Raw genomic sequence first — 16,305 nt, 5'->3', positions numbered from 1 at the left:
ACGTATTTGGTTCCCAAACCTCGCGTAAAATCAGCGGGGTCGATGTACGGATTTCCCGCGTTGTCGAATTTCTCTGATGTCTCCTCCTGAGGTCGGCTTGTATCTCCCATTGCATAGATCTGATGGTATTTTGAATTTTGACCTTTGTCGAGATTGGTGACACCGTCATATAGATCGGTGAAGACCTCTCCAACAATAGTGGATCTGTCGATGAAGCCGAAGCTATCAATGCTGTCAGAGTCGCTGCTTATATTGGAGTCCGCAGACGACTCGAAGGACATGTCGCTGAAGATCTTGGGGATCTTTTCACTTGCCATAGTGTTGATGAAGCGTGGCAGTGAAATCTCCTCGTCGCCTGTCTCGAACAATGACGACGAGTCCGAAAAATCGGAATCGGCCGCCGACAATCCCGACGAAACCGGAATCTCGAGACGATACGATCCTTCTTTCTCGACACGGAAGTGGAATCTTCCGAACGTCATCTCCATAGGCTCCTCCCAATACGCATATGCATCCAAACGGGAGGGCGGGTGAGGAACAAAATCGACTAGATCAGTTTCGATCCGTTTACCTCTATCCATCGCGTTGCTTGCTACCGAAGAGGTCGACGATCTTGAACGTGCCATCGAGATCAGCTCCTTGTCGCCTCTAATCCCCACGGTCGGCGCCAATTGACAAGGGATTAACTTGTCAATGCCTACGGATTGTAGACTAGGGTTTAGTTGGAAGTAGAGGGCAAGTAGATCTCGAGGGTTTCAGCCGAAAAGTACTCGACGACTGGAAAACTAGGGTTGTGTTGATAATGAATCGATGCCTTCTTCGTCCCTCGACTCCCCATTATATAGGAGGCGGAGCCGAGGGTTTCGTATTACACACGGTTACATATTCCGGTAGACTCTCTGAGTTCAACCCGTAGATTTTACAAGTCATTATTCCTATTACAACCCTATGTTTCCAAACTATCTCTTAACTGGAATTCCGGGCTTCATAAAACTTCGGGTCGTGGGTCTTCGGAAAACCCCAGGTACTATCTTCGGCAGGCCCATTGGGGATGCCCATGTCACGTAGCAATGGCAAGGGCCAAAGAGGTGGAGTTGAAGGCGAAGGAAGTGGAGCTCAAACGGCAAGCCGAGGACAACCTGATCATGAACGCCGACTTGACCAACATGAGTGAGGCGAAGAGAGCTTGGTTCTAGAAGAGGCAAAAGGAGACCCTAGAGCGGCCAAATTGAGTTGACAATCTCAATTTGTAATTTTTATATTTGTTCGAACTATGGCACATTTCATTTCTTCATCATTCAACATTTTATTTGATATTATTTTATGCTATTTGATATTATTCTATTATTGTTACATATTATTCTTCATTTGTTGATATTATTTATAAGTATGTGTGGCCAGATGGCCTATTTCCCAAAGAAATATGCCAAATGACCAAATGGGTGGCCGCTGCGTTGGGCGCAGCGTGCGACCCAAACGGACACACGGACGCAGGGCGCTGTCCGGGTGTCCGCGCAGCCACCCAAAACGGACAGCCCAACGCGTCCGTTTCATCTCCAACCGAGCGATCCAAACGGACGCGCTGGGTCGTCCGTTTCATCTCCAACCGAGCGATCCAAACGGACGCGCTGGGTCGTCCGTTTTGGGCCGTTTGGGTGGCCGAGCGGACGCGCGAACGGAGCCCCGCGTCCGCGCATCCGTTTGGGTCGCGCGGTGCGCCCAACGCTGTAGAAATGGGTCGCGGCGCCGTATGGTATGTTTTTGCTTGTAAATTGAATAAAAACGTCAAATAAATTATAGAAAATATATAAAATAGTTCAAATGCACAAAATGTATTACTACATTGTCCATGTAATCAATGATAAATTATTATTCAAATAAAATGTAAAAACGTTACAAATGCTTTAGGCTTCGAGATTTCCATCATCATTGTTGTTTGCAGCATTGTTGCCTACATGATGCCACACGTGCTCGATCAAATCAGCCTGCAGCTGGTTGTGTACAACTAGATCTCGAATTTCATGGTGTGCATGAAGAATGTCCTGGAATGATGCCGAACCACCTTGAGGAGTAACCAACTCTCCCTGGTCCTCCCAGTCATTATCAAAGAGTGAATCATCCCGCTCTACCTCAACAATCATGTTATGCATGATTACATAAGCGGTCATCACCTCCCACAGAGTTTGCACATCCCAGGCTCTGGCAGGGTGTCTGACGAGAGCCCAACGAGCTTGGAGGATGCCAAACGCACGCTCGACATCTTTCCGGGCTGCCTCTTGCTCTTTGGCAACCTTGCCTCCTGCTCTGAGTTGGGTTTTCGGATTGTCTTCACGAGTGTAGCCCAAGGTGGATAGATACCATAAGCAAGGTAGTACCCCTTGGTGTAGTGGTGGCCATTGATCTCAAAATTCACATCAGGGGACTGACCGTACGCTAGCCTATCAAACACCGGAGAGCGCTGCAGCACATTGATGTCATTGTGCGAGCCATCCATTCCGAAAAATGAGTGCCAAATCCATGTATCATGTGAAGCAACAGCTTTAAGAATTACTGTGCACCCCTCAGAATGACCTCTGTATGCCCCTGCCAACCAAAGGGGCAGTTCTTCCACTCCCAGTGCATGCAGTCTATGCTGCCAACCATCCCAGGAAAACCCCTGGAAGCGTTGATTGACAACAGACGAGCTGTGTCCTCTGCATTAGGTTGCCGAAGGTACTGTTCTCCGAACGAAACGATGACTGCTCTGCAGAACCTGTACATCGCTTCCAAGCCGGTAGACTCACTCATGCGCGTGTACTCATCTACGAAATCACCGGCAACGCCATATGCGAGCATCCTAATCGCTGCCGTGCATTTCTGGTACGAAGAGAGGCCTACCTTGCTAATTGCATCCACTTTCGCGCAGAAGTAGTCGTCGTAGAGCTTGACGCCATCCATTATCCGGCGGAACAACGGTCTGGACATCCGAAAACGACGGCGAAACATGGCCGGCGTGAACAATGCCTTGGGTTGGAAGTAGTCGGTGAAGAGCTGGTCGTGGCCGCGTTCTCTTTTGCGGTCCAAGGCGGCCGCGCGCCCCGGCAAGGACCCCCGGTGCACGGGGATCTGCGAGACAATGTGCTCGTGGATGATCAGCGCAGCCTCCGTGAAAAATTCCTCGTCGGACTCCTCGTCTGACGACGTGTCGATGAAGTTCTTGAAGAAGTAGTCGTCGTCGCTGTCCATCATGATCTACAGATGAAAGGGACAAATTTTAGTACGCCCATTTCATCGAACACATCGCAGGCGGAGGTCATCCAATGCGTCCGTAGGGACCTGCAGGCCATGACCGTCTCGGCCGACTTGCGGTCTGGAAACACGGTCCAGGAGAGCTCACCTCCGGCGGCAACAGCGCACCTGCGAACGGCGGGAGGTCTCGCGACGGTGAGAGGACAACAGCGACGGCGATGGCGTCCTCCGACTCTGCTACGATGCGGCGAAAGCAGCGGAGGGCCGCGACCTATGCTTCCGCCCCGCTTGCCGGCATCTCGATGACGGTGGCCGGTGTGGACGCCGCTCCCAAATCGCCGGTCCTTGGCTGGCGGCGGAGCGGCGGGAGATGTGTGCTAGGGGTTTCTGTTTTGGGAGACAGAAAGGCGGACCAGGGGCGGACAAGGGGAGGACGCGAGCGACCAGCCTTCGGCGTCCGCGGCCACGCAAACTCGTCCCAGATTTGGGCCGGGTTTGGGTCGTCCTGGACGCCGCGACCATCCGTTTTAGGGATGGGTCCGCGCGCTGGGCCGCGTTTTTGTCCAATTGGACCCATCCGGACGCGCGGGCGCGGGATGGATCGCCCCGCTGGAGATGCCCTTAGAGCTCGCAACTCTGGGAGCTTAGAGCTCTTAGAAGATGTGTTAATAGTGTTCCCTTGTCAAACACCATTGTTGCAAGAAACTAATTAATTTTTATCTGAAGGACCAAGTCTTTTTTCCAGTGAGCCAAACTGATTGATTTGTTCAATATTTGTTTTTATATTTTTTAGATGTTATTTTTAGAGTTGAGAATAATTCTTTTTTTAGGGTTGAAGATAACTTTTTTTTCCTTTGGTTGAGGGTGACAAATCGATCGGCAAGAAACTAGTTACGTGCCACTAGGCCCGGTGGGCTGACGGTTTCACAGCCGCCACTCGAGCCCGGCCCCTACCCAGCGAGAACGGACGGCCGGGACAGTCCCGCCGACGATCGGGCGGGCAGCGCTGCTCGCCAGCGGTGCCGTCTCCGTCACCCACCCACCGCGTGTGGCGGCGGCCGCCCACGCCGACGTGCGCCTCCTTCCTCCCCTCCCTTCCCGATTCCCGTGACGTCACCCCCCTTTTCACCCACCCTCCCGAACCGCACCACACGTCCCGAGGCAGGCGAGAGCGGCAATGGCTGCGGTGGTCGGCGTCCTCGCGCTCCAGGGCTCCTACAACGAGCACATGGCCGGTGCGTTGCGTGCTCCCACCTTCTCCGACGTTTTTTTTTTTTCTCTCGCCTTTGGTCGGTTGGTTGACGTGTTCTTGGTTCCGGTATGGGTGCAGCGCTGCGGAGGATCGGGGCCAAGGGCGTGGAGGTGCGGAGGCCGGAGCAGCTGCTGGGCCTCGACTCGCTCATCATCCCCGGCGGCGAGAGCACCACCATGGCCAAGCTCGCCAACTACCACAACCTCGTACGTCCCTATTCCGTTTCTCACATGGACAAACCCGTCGTCCAATCTTCTCTGTCCGTCTGAATTCCCGATACTGCCTGCTGTGTGTGTTCATGAAGGCTCTGCCAAATGTCTCTGAAATCTGTGCATCAGTAGTGGCACGGTAATACGATATGATTGATGCTCACCGGTGGGGTGAGAAATTGGATTGAAATGATAAGGTTCTTTCTTGGTTCTATTTTGCCGAAAATAGATCAGGTGGATTAGTACTAGTTCACTGCACTAGTAATTGGCAGCACGTCGAAAATGAATCAAGTGGGTTAGTAAACTGCACTGGTAATTGTCCGCACATCGAAAATGAATCAAAGTGGGTTTGTACATTTTACTGGTATAATGCCGCACGTAAAAAATGAATCAAGTGGTTGCGTGGTTTTGTCGTGCGAAAGGCGATTAGTGTATTCATTACTAAATTGCGATTAAACAACTCTCTCTTTGCCGGACTAGAGGAGCACCGTCTGCTCCCAATCTGTACATTGTACACATTCTCCCCTGTTTTTAGAAAACAAAGAGAAAAGGAAAAGAGAACTGCGTCGAAGGCAAATTGAATTACTGTCTATGTGTAGTGACTGTCGAGGAGAGATTTCTGAAAAGGGCACCCATTTGATGTTCCTGTTTAGATGAGTTTATGATTCGATCGGCAGTTCGTCTACATGGTTATGGTATCGTAGCCTATAGCTTCAGCAGAACAGCTTGTCACAAATATACTCCCCGTTACCTGTTTATTTACTTGTAATGTAAAATGCTCAGATATTCAACTTCATCTGCTTTGCAGTTTCCTGCACTTCGAGAATTTGTCAGTGCAGGAAAACCTGTATGGGGAACCTGTGCTGGGCTCATCTTCCTTGCAAACAAGGCAGTAGGTACCACCCATTATTAGACGGCTTTATACTTTTGTCCATGAGATTAATTGATGTACCATTATGACCAATAAGCAATGTAACCTGCAGGGCAAAAAACAGGAGGCCAGGAACTTGTTGGGGGACTAGATTGTACTGTCCACCGTAACTTTTTTGGGAGTCAGGTACTTGGAGGAAAACATTGTCTATTTATGGCTGAATTAGTTGTTAGTGTCATTTGAATTGTATATCTTTGGAAGTTTTTCAGATGAATGCACAGGAACGCGAGCACCATGTTTGACAACGAACTATATTTCTCTTGCAGCTTCAAAGCTTTGAAACAGAACTTTCAGTGCCGATGCTTGCAGAGAAGGAAGGAGGAAATCATACATGCCGTGGCGTATTTATACGAGCTCCTGCTATATTGGAAGTTGGAGCAGATGTTGAAGTATTGGCTGATTGCCCTGTTCCCGCTGGTAGACCCAGCATTACAATTTCATCTGGCGAGGGTTTGGAGGTTTGCTTATTCTTCTCCTGAGTTTTATCCTAGCATTCCTATGTTCTGCTAGTAATTAGCTCTCTTTCGAACCAATTAGAGTTTGTAGGGGATTTGTTGGTCGATGGGAATCAAATATTTACAGGAACTGATGTGCAATGCAATAATCTCGCAGGACGAAGTGTACTCCAAAGATAGGGTGATTGTCGCAGTACGTCAAGGGAACATCCTTGCCACCGCGTTCCACCCAGAATTAACATCAGACTCTAGATGGTTAGTAATCTTCGTCCGTGCCAGTTCATGTTATTTGTTTCACCTCTCATTGGTTAGGGTGCAAACTCTGAACCATGCTTGCGCTCTGCTCCTGGGCAGGCATCGCCTCTTCTTGGACATGGACAAAGAATCTCAATCGAGGGCCTTATCTGCGTTATCACTATCAGCATCTTCAAGCGAGGCGGGAGCCGTGGAGAAGAATAAGCCTCTTGATCTGCCCATCTTCGAGTAGGACTAAGAAAACTAAAGTTTGATCATTCGCCTGTGTCAGAAAAGGGTTTTGGGCAATGTGTTATGCTCACTCCAGGGTATATTTCTGGCGTACAAACTGTACCGATCAAAATAATCACATTTGTGCTCAACAGTCAACACTATGATATTGCTGTGAGAAAGAAGCTGAGCAGCTGAATATTTGTGTTAGTGTAGTACTACACACCTAGTGACGGGGGTTATTACAGATGCACGACGGTTACAAATACATATTAAAATCTGTTGTTATTTTGACATAGAAATTTGCAGTACATTGGTAGATAAGGTTCCTTTATTTTATATCAACTTCATTTTAAAAATGTAGTGTAGCTTTGTCCGAAGTCAAACTTTGTGAAGTTTGACCGAATTTGCTGGAAAAATTATGAGCATCTACAATATCAAATCAACGCAATATGAAGCTATGTTTAATGATGGTTCTAATGATATTCTGTCAACTTTGTAAGGTTGCCTTAGACATGGTTGTGGATTGTAATAATAACCATGTCTTTACTCCACCCGTCCCATAATTCTTACCTCTCTGTTTTCTCTGGCCACTCTACAACAAATTGAAATATGAGTATCTTTACTATTAATCTTTACTATTAAATGGGAGTTGGTCGTTTGACACTCAACGCACTTTGGTGGTCGTCATTGAGAGCATCCTGTACGTCCAATCAATCTCACGATCGCTGCTTTCGTCAGACCTAATTAGGAAACAATCTCAGACGATATCAATCAAATCTGCATAAGAATTAAAATACTTGCCAAAAAAAATTAATGTTTCCCACAATCTCTCGTCCTTCATATAATGAGGAAACAATCTCATATCAATCAAATCTGCACAAGCATTAAAATACTTGCCAAAAAATTTAACCTTTCCCATAATCTCTTGCCCGTTATAAAAAATCTTAATTATTAGCGCTAAAAAATCACCTGTAATTAACATCTCAGCCTTTTATTCCATGACGTAAAAGGAAAGAAATATTCTCCTGCTACATGCGTTTCTATTTTGCATGCATCGATACTTTAATCTCGCTCGTAAATTGGGAAGTTATGGATCGGAAAATTTCTTATAAGACCTGGTCCAAAATCCTATTAGCGTGGGCCAACTCTAATGAACCACGCGGGGCGCTCTCAATCTCAAAGTGCATGATGCCTGATTTTAGGTAGCTCCAAATCTTATACATATTTTTTCTTTCGCCTAGCATTTGACTGGTATATGATGAAATACGATATATTACATCCACATGGATGGGTGATCCCTAGAGGTGTGCCCGTGACACATTGTGGCATCTTCCTGTTGCTGCATCACACCGCCGACAAGGAGCGGTAAGGAAATACAACTCAGACGGTGTGCCAAGCCGCCACCGACTCTTTCATGCTTTATGGTTCGTGTCGCTTCTCTCATATAAATGTTCATATTTGTATCACAATTTTGTCTTTCGTTGTTGTCAGCATGAGCGTAAGTACAGACTCTCAGGCATCATGTATGTGAATCATTGAATCGCCTCGACATCGTAGTCATGAATCCTTACCGGATCTTGTCGCCGACGCTTGGCGGCAGCCGCTTTAACTACATCAGCATTGTGTGTGGATTTGGTCGTGCCGCAACGCTGCTTGAGTTGGACGATCGGGTGCATAAACAATCGATGTATAGTATCATATCTGTATAGGCATCAAACGCTTACCCGAGAGAGAAATATGTTAGCGATTATAGCAGTTAATGAGAAAATCAGCATTGTTTGTATCCATCAGGTAAATCATGCATTCGAATGCATGTATATTGGGATACCTCATGATTTGTGTTGTGCCACCGTGGATGTCAGAGCTTGTGTTTCAGCTTCACGATTACTGATCACTTTCTTTGATTTTAGGTTCAAAAGAATATTGATTTTAGGTGTATTTACTATGTGGTACCAGTGGAATCAAAAGGCGAAGTGCTTCTGGTTGTACCTTCTTGCGTGAGCTACTCCTTCCTATAATTTCGTCCTAATTTAATTCATATTCATTTGAGGGCTGGAAGATAGATTCCTACACTAATCTAACTTGTATACGACAAGTATGGTTTGGATGGTCTGAAGCTTCCTACACCAACGAGTAGCAAGCCTCACCTGCTCCGTGTTCCACGAGCAATACAACTCGGTGATATTTCTTGTTAACTACTATGTAAAAGATTATAGCAATTAACTAGAAATATGATAACTTTCAAATCATCAAGGCTAAAATTGAGGACTGTTTTCAGGCCGTAGTTTTTTCCAATATGTGTCCATTGGTGTTCATCATGATCGATTCCCTGCCCAATATTCTGTATTTCCTCATTTTTCTGCTCAATTTTCAATGTCGATCTCGATGTAGAGTAAGAGGACCATCAACATTTCTGGTCAATCTTCACCCAACAATCTTGGTGAAGAGTAAGAGGACAATCTTCAATGCCAATCTTGGTGTAGATTTTTTTAAAAAGGCACATACTAATACACACACATGATGGCATAATGTCATGGTGTAGAGTAAGAGGATATATAATATGGCCAAGGAAAGAGTAGAAAAAAGGTGAAAAGAAATTTGGCAATTTATTATGTATTATGATCAGGGTGAGACGGGTCAGGGAGATGACCCAAATGGGTGGCGCAACGGTATCAAAGATTGCATTGATATGTTGAATAAAACGACATGCACTATGCTAGATGACATAACACAAAGACATAATAGTATGTATGATGACAAAATAATTTATGTGACCGTAGCAACCCACGGGCATTCAACTAGTAAGTTTAGGGCCGCAATTCAGCAACGACCGAAATAGAAATTGCTCCATCGTTAAACACATTTTTTTACCAGGTACTTACAAACAGGCAAACACAACCGTTCACGATTAACCCCAGAAAACATCCAAATTCGCCGCTGCTAAGCCACGAACTGTACACTGTAGGCACTAGACAACCGTGAATTGTCAGACAGGTCGTATTTACGAACATACCCAAGGGCCCGAGTGTAAAAGTGACTGGTCTCCTCCTCTTCTTCTCCCCACTCGCATCTCGCAAATACAAATCGGCATTCCAAACCCTAAACCCCGCAAAACCCTCGCCGCCCTCTCCTCGCCGAACTCCACCCAAGCCACCACCCATCCCACGGCGATGTCGTCGGCGGCGGCCAGGGCTCTCCGCGGGTGCCGGGCCCTCGTGGCCAACTCCTTCTCCTCCTCCGCGGCGGCGGCGGGGGGCAAGAGGCCCGCATCGGCGGCGGCGGCGGCGGTCAAGCCCCCGAAAAAGGTGATTAGCAAGGACGACGCGACCGAGGCGAAGAACCTGCGCGGGATCATGCGGCCGCTGCCCGTCTCCGAGGCCCTCAGCAAGTTCCCCGGCGGCGCGCCCGAGATCTCCCGCGCCGGCGCCATCAAGATCGTCTGGGCCTACATCAAGGGCCAGGGCCTCCAGGTACTACCCGTGGATAGAGGCCTACTTGTTATCTTATCCCTGCCGCTATTTACCTGCTCTTGCGTGGTGTGATGTGGTCCGTTCTCTGGAGAATGCTGGATTTGGGTTTTGAAGAAAGTAAACCCCATTTCGGTCGATTTGGTTACGGATTCCCGTCAGCTTCTAGGGATTGTAGTGGTTGGGGCTAGGAAACCCCCCATCTGAAGGCTATGATTGTAGCTCGAGGTTTGCTGCTATTTTATTGTTTTGATCTAGTCCCTGAATGGAACTTGACAAAAGTTTCAGGCCACTGCTTCCACATAGGAATATCAGTTTTGTCAACCCTGGTAAATTTCCTGGCTCTGGTCACTCCGCAGTGCAGTTCGTTCCCCATTTCTGTGTGTTTAGATAGAGACCATTTCTGTATGTTTAGATAGAGACCGTGTAAATCTCACTTCAGTGGAGATGATAGCTTGCTGACATTTTTCGTATGTGCTTGAGGTTTGTTCAGTTGTACCTTTTGTACAATGAAGTAAATGGGCATGGCCACTTTATGTTCAAATTTTCATGTTCAGTTTCAGTTGTCTTTGGAAATTTTGCTATGATATTACAAATTCTGTAGTTTCACGGCTGCCTTCTAGCACATCGTCAGTAATGCTTGCTGAACACTGATGTTAGGCCCTAATGTCTTTGTTCACAAGGTTCTTCTGTGGTAAGGCAAAATTTGCTGTCGGTGGAATGTGATATATATAGTTAATAATCACTAAATGTATGCATCGCTGATTGATTGATTTATTGTCCCTTCTGAATTGCAAGGTTGAACCTATATATGACCTAGTTTTCTGTGCCTGAAATAGTTAATTGTTTCCTTTTGAAGTCTATTTTGCACTTGCAATTTTATAAACCATAATGTTGCTCAGTTATACTGATGTTGTATTATCTTTCAACTGATTTCTGTTAAATTGCAACTGACTGATCTGTAGGCTCAAGTTTACTCAGATTTTTTTGCCTAACCACGTACTGATGCTGTTACTTGTGATCCCCTCTGTAATGACTAATTGTCTGTATTGATTACTTGATTGATTGTACCTTATTAATTGCAAGATTGAACCTATATACGACCTAGTTGTCTTCATCTGAAATAATTAAATAGTTCACATGTGAAGTCTACTTTGCACTTGCAAATATATAAACCATTACAGCAATTGCCTACACTGATGTTGCATTATCTATGGGCCGATTCAGTTAAATTGCAACTGGCTGCTCTACTGGCTTGTTATTTGTGTGATCCTGTAATACAAATCCACTCTACATGATTTGCAGAACCCAGCAAACAAGAGGGAGATCCTCTGTGACGAGAAGCTCAAGAACCTGTTTGCTGGGAGGGACAAGATCGGGATGATGGAGATCACCGGGCTGTTGAACCCTCATTTCATCAAGACTAAGTAGAGCAGCCAAGTGGGGGCCAGCACTGGTGCTTTCAGCTCTGAACCAGTGTTGGGAAGCTTCTTTTGCGATTCATGTTAAGCCAAACATTCCACTAGGTAGTTAAGTCGCTGTGATCGTGTTAAGACTTTAGACTTTCTTCACCATTAAGGTTTGGGGGTTTCACTGCTGCATGTAAAGAGGATTCCCTGTGTTTTGTGGTTCGTAGCTCCTGCCATCCTGCCAGGGCACCCGCATGCACGTTGATGTGGTTCAGTGTTTAGTCTGTCAATGCCACATTGTCCTGGTCATAAATATCATGCTGGTCTAGTTGCAGCTAATGGTGAATTTGTGACACGCAGGTTCTGGTCAATCAAATGTGTGCTAAAGTTTTTCACTCTTGTTGCGAACATGGTGATTTTAGGGTTACTTTGTGCATAGAATTGTTTGTCTGTTTTGGCCACAGCCTTTGATTGCTTTCCTGCCGCCTGTTACATACCAGAAAATTTCTCTGTTGTCGTTCAAGTTGTGCGTGTAGATGCCTTGCAATTTCATACACATCGTAGTACATAGAGTAGTGTTGTACGTTGTGACAATTTGAAAATTACAATAGTGTCCTTGCGTTTTACAATAAACACCCCACATGAAAACTCGGAAACGCCTGATGTAGATTGACACTCCAGCGTGGCAGCCATTGCCTCCGCTGGGGATGAGACCACTTGGGGAAGCCGCAGCGATGGACGCTACACCGAGGTCCATGAAGATCCTCACCCGAAGAAGCTCGTGCCATGTTGGCCGAGCGCAGCAGGGCCACCCTTGTGGCCAGAGATAGCCGCAGCAGAAGAACGCCGCTGCTTGGGAGCTGCTGCCTGGATCACAGACTTAAAAGATCCACCGGACCACCACCTGCAGACGCTGGCAACAACGCAGCCAACCGCACCCTCTCCCTCACCACCAAGGCCGGCCAAGAGGAGAAGAGGAGGAGCGTCACCACGAAGAAGGTGGTTGCGCTTATTGAAACATGGGCTCACCATTAGAGGAAACACCGACTCCTTCCTCCATGGAAGCTTGTCGGGGAGCTCTTCAGCTGTTCTGCGCCGCGCAAATGCGTCGTGCAGATGCCGAAGACCCCCACTGCTTAACAACTGGAGCTGTCCTGCCCTTCTCCTTCTCCTCGCCTCCACGGCCGGCCAGAAGGAGAAGACACATCAAGAAAGGAGCAAAGATCGCTAGACGGCGACCCTTGACCTTACTGATGGAGATAGCTGCGACGGTGCGCAAACCAGCAGCTCGTCGGAGAGAAGCCACCACAAGTTGCACAAGATCTTGTCTGCCAGACAGTGCATAAAGCCCAAACCTACGACTATACAGACTACGGCGGTTGGCACGGAGCCTCGGCCACTCTCCAGCGCCAACGCCGCCGGAGAGGGCCTTGGCCCAGCCAGAAACGGCGGAGAACCCGCTCAGGTACTGTAGCAAGGTGAGAGAGGGGGAGGGGGAAAATGAGAGCCTTCACGTTGTGACAATCTGAAGCTCGCATCTTCTGTACATTACAGAGCTACAATGCATCTGAAATATAACAATTTGTCAAATAGGAAAACAGAGGCAGCTCTGTACAAAAGGACTTGCATCTTCTGTACACTACAGAGCTACACTGATGACTTTCTTGGGGCTGGCTGGTACAACACTTACCTCACGACATGTCAATAGTCAATACACCATTTTGCTGTCAAACTTTAGGAACTGGTAAACCTTATGTGGCATCAACTGAGGAGATGATGCACCCACTGCTCGAGAATCGCCGGTGAGCCATACCAGGGCCTCGCTTCATTATCAGAACCTACAGGAGAATGGTACACGCCATCGAAGCTTATATTTAGAGCGCCCTCCAGATGTGCAGACATTTCGGGGACAACACCGTCTCCCCACACGTCAGCGCGCCCACAAACCTAGTTGAGAGGACACTTTTGTTCAGGATCGAATGGCGAATATTTCACAGCATGGTATTGCTGGAGTGCGGAGTGCAAGTCACCTGTTTGTAGCCTTGTCCAACGAAGCGAGCTCGCAAGGTGGGGCCCGATTGAGCGGATTTGTCTTCGGCACTGATCATGACTGCTTCAGCACCGTCTGATGGTGCATCCACTGCAACAATCTCATTTGTAGTAGCAGTGGAGTTTCCAGTTAGAGGAACGCCCTGAATGTACCTGCCAAGAGTGAAGGTGGTGTGATGAATCAATGTCTTGTTGGATAACTACTTTAGAATAGTCTGTACAGATAACTTGATCCAGAGTGGATGCAAAGAACAAGGTGAATTACTCTGTAACTACACAGGTTTCGAGCATCATGCAATGTGCTTCTAACCTGAAGTATCTGCTAAACTATGTCTTTCTGTAGGAAAAAGTGAGTTTCTAATAAGATTAGAAAAATCAAAGTAAGCACAAGGTGTATTTTCTTCTAGAAATAAAAATTTGTGGTTTACAAGACTCATTTCAGGAAGAATGCTCACAATTAAGCCAGCCCACGAAGATAACATGTACTTCCTCTGTTCGCTAATATAAGATGTTTTGGCAAGCTAAATTAGCTTGCCATTTAGCTTGCCAAAATGTCTTATATTAGGGAACAGAGGAAGTACCATTTATGCTCCAGTCTAGTGAAAGCAACATTAATAAAATAAAACAAAAATTGTCCTCCCAGAAAAATGACAAAACATATTTCTGTCACACTCTTTCCCGTTGCAAAACTTGCATAAGATAGCACTGCACTGCACTGCACATGTAATCAATTAAGCGCAAACCTCAACAAAGTCATGAGATGTTTCGGTGGAGATAAAATGTACTCCATAAACCTCAGCACAACTCTATGATATGTATATATGATCCGCATGTGATTACTTAAGCAGAACCTGAAACCGTAAGTTACCTTCCAGCGATGCACACGTATCGTAGTTCTGGCGTGTAAACCGCAGGAGCGCAATTCTTCTCGACGTAGTCCAGTAGCCCTCTAGTTTGGTCAATAACGCCAGAGATACCTTTCGGAGGTGGCCTGGCAATTAGAAAAAAACAATGGGAATCAGGTCAGAGAATATTATGTTCTGGATTACATTTTGAATTAAACATATGTAGATAGTTACTTGTGTGGATGGATCTACCTGTAAGAGAACTATAATAGGATGGGTTTAAGGGATTTTTCAGATGGATATGTATTATGCCCAATCCCTTTGGATTTGGATCGACAGGAAATTTAATTAAAATCATTCCCAATTTAAAGGGAACAGGATAAAATTTCCTACATTCCTAAATAAGGCCTAAGCATATCTTCTAAACACGAGGATACAAAATCCACATGCAAATCTGGAGCATATTGTGCAGCTAACGGGCGTATCCCCAACATAAGCTTGCACATTTAGGATTCTACTAGGAAAAAATTATAAATGCATTGTAACAAAGTCTCAAGTCCATATTCCTCCATCTCACAATCCATATCTGTATGGTTAGAGGCCCATAAATGTCCACAAGAATTGTCAAACGAAAACTACAAGCCATTAACCACACATGAATGTTTGAGTTAGAAGAAGGGGATAAACTTCACCACCAGACTACTAAATCAATCAAGGAGTAATTAAGCAACGATCAGATGAGAAACCGTACAGGAGGGGACTGCCAAGGGTGAGCAGTAGACTTATGTCAGAAGTCCCGAATTCCTCCATGTATACGCGCGCAAGCCAGCCCCCAGCGGAATGCCCTATCAATGACAACTTCCCATCTGCAAGCATTGAACAGTTCCGATTCAGGATGAATGGTCTTAATTTCAGAGCATGGTTCGTTTTATTCCATTGTTTTCTGCACATATTCTCGTCTACGAACCTGGAGGGCACAGCTCCTTGGCCTCGGACACGGCTTCCTCCACCCGTTCCAGGTACCTGCAGCGCGCGAAGGCAGGCAAACGAGGTGTTAGAGCGAAGCAGGCGTTGCGTTCGACGGAATGCCTCGGAGAGTAAGCTTGTTTACCAGTCGAGGACGGGGCGCGGGCGGAGTGTGCCCCGCCAGTAGCTGGGGTCGGCGAGCCCGGCGGCGTTGCGGAGCCAGTCGGGGCGCGACACCCGGGCCACGACGGACGGCACGCCGTGGCCGTCCCGCAGCGCCGCGGCCAGGCGCGCGTAGTCGGCCGTGTTGTTCCCGAGACCCTGCGCGCCACTACGACAGACCGCCGCGCGTCACACACAGAAGCACTGGGACGAAGGAGAGAGAGAAAGAAAATATAGGCCGTGGGCGGGCGGCGAGGGGAGAGGGAAGGGGACATTAACTGGGAGGATGACGGCCGGGCGGCGCGGCGCGGTGGCGGCGGCGTCGGAGGGCGCGGCGCGGAGGCGCGCGGGCGGGAGGAGGGAGAGCATGGCCGGGGCGTGGACGGTGGTGGTGGCCTCGCCGTGGCGTGGCGCGGCGTGCGCCTCTCCAACTCCAAGCCAACTCTATCTGCCGCGGCGGGGTGTGCGTCTGTCTGTGACTAGCGCGCACTGGCACTGTCGCTCTGAGCTGAGCAAGTTTGGTAGACTGCCCAAGCCAATTCAAATGGGCCGTGAGTCCGTGACTGGTAACCGGAGAGAGCTGCGATTCCCGTGGCCGTAGGGTCTGTACTGCACGCACAAGCCCACCTGGCGCTAGGAATTTCTCAAAAAAAAAATCTGGCGCTGGGAATTCTCAAAAAGTAAACTGTCTCAAGCGAATGCTGGAAACCGAACAATCAAAATTTAATTTTAAATAGTTCCTCCGATTCATATTACTTATCGATAATATGGATGTATCTATAACTAAAATGTATCTAGAGACATCAATATTATGTTTGTATATGCTCCGGTGAGTACTATATTAAGTAAGATACCTCTAGCAAA

General features: G+C 47.3%; 3 protein-coding genes across 3 annotated transcripts; 2 read left to right on the top strand and 1 right to left on the bottom strand.

Annotated features, from left to right (window-relative positions):
- Positions 1-4,335: 4,335 nt before the first annotated feature.
- LOC124686351 (probable pyridoxal 5'-phosphate synthase subunit PDX2) lies at positions 4,336-6,761 on the top strand. Its single transcript, XM_047220316.1, has 7 exons — positions 4,336-4,463; positions 4,559-4,686; positions 5,498-5,585; positions 5,673-5,746; positions 5,887-6,078; positions 6,233-6,330; positions 6,430-6,761. Exons 1-7 carry the CDS (start codon positions 4,406-4,408, stop codon positions 6,560-6,562), a joined length of 771 nt encoding a protein of 256 aa, XP_047076272.1. The 5' UTR covers positions 4,336-4,405; the 3' UTR covers positions 6,563-6,761.
- A 2,952-nt stretch (positions 6,762-9,713) lies between these two features.
- LOC124686350 (protein TRI1-like) lies at positions 9,714-11,778 on the top strand. The gene is made up of 2 exons (XM_047220315.1): positions 9,714-10,013; positions 11,316-11,778. The coding sequence occupies exons 1-2, from the start codon at positions 9,714-9,716 to the stop codon at positions 11,439-11,441; spliced, it is 426 nt and encodes a 141-aa protein (XP_047076271.1). The 3' UTR covers positions 11,442-11,778.
- A 1,153-nt stretch (positions 11,779-12,931) lies between these two features.
- LOC124686349 lies at positions 12,932-15,835 on the bottom strand. Its single transcript, XM_047220314.1, has 7 exons — positions 15,721-15,835; positions 15,425-15,600; positions 15,281-15,336; positions 15,065-15,179; positions 14,337-14,459; positions 13,450-13,621; positions 12,932-13,366 (listed from the first exon to the last, which is right to left on the bottom strand). Exons 1-7 carry the CDS (start codon positions 15,808-15,810, stop codon positions 13,181-13,183), a joined length of 918 nt encoding a protein of 305 aa, XP_047076270.1. The 5' UTR covers positions 15,811-15,835; the 3' UTR covers positions 12,932-13,180.
- Positions 15,836-16,305: the final 470 nt, after the last annotated feature.

Source organism: Lolium rigidum, chromosome 2 (assembly GCF_022539505.1).
Source record: "Lolium rigidum isolate FL_2022 chromosome 2, APGP_CSIRO_Lrig_0.1, whole genome shotgun sequence".
Classification (NCBI taxonomy): Eukaryota; Viridiplantae; Streptophyta; class Magnoliopsida; order Poales; family Poaceae; genus Lolium; species Lolium rigidum.
This window is presented reverse-complemented; position numbering and strand designations above follow the sequence as displayed.

Coding starts and splice junctions, on each gene's coding strand:
- LOC124686350 (XM_047220315.1), top strand. CDS start 9,714: ATGTCGTCGGCGGCGGCCAGGGCTCTCCGCGGGTGCCGGGCCCTCGTG. Junction 10,014..11,315: donor TCAAGGGCCAGGGCCTCCAG/GTACTACCCGTG, acceptor CATGATTTGCAG/AACCCAGCAAACAAGAGGGA.
- LOC124686351 (XM_047220316.1), top strand. CDS start 4,406: ATGGCTGCGGTGGTCGGCGTCCTCGCGCTCCAGGGCTCCTACAACGAG. Junction 5,747..5,886: donor GTAACTTTTTTGGGAGTCAG/GTACTTGGAGGA, acceptor TTTCTCTTGCAG/CTTCAAAGCTTTGAAACAGA. Junction 6,079..6,232: donor CATCTGGCGAGGGTTTGGAG/GTTTGCTTATTC, acceptor ATAATCTCGCAG/GACGAAGTGTACTCCAAAGA.
- LOC124686349 (XM_047220314.1), bottom strand. CDS start 15,810: ATGCTCTCCCTCCTCCCGCCCGCGCGCCTCCGCGCCGCGCCCTCCGAC. Junction 15,180..15,280: donor CAAGGAGCTGTGCCCTCCAG/GTTCGTAGACGA, acceptor CAATGCTTGCAG/ATGGGAAGTTGTCATTGATA. Junction 13,622..14,336: donor TACGTGTGCATCGCTGGAAG/GTAACTTACGGT, acceptor CACTCTTGGCAG/GTACATTCAGGGCGTTCCTC.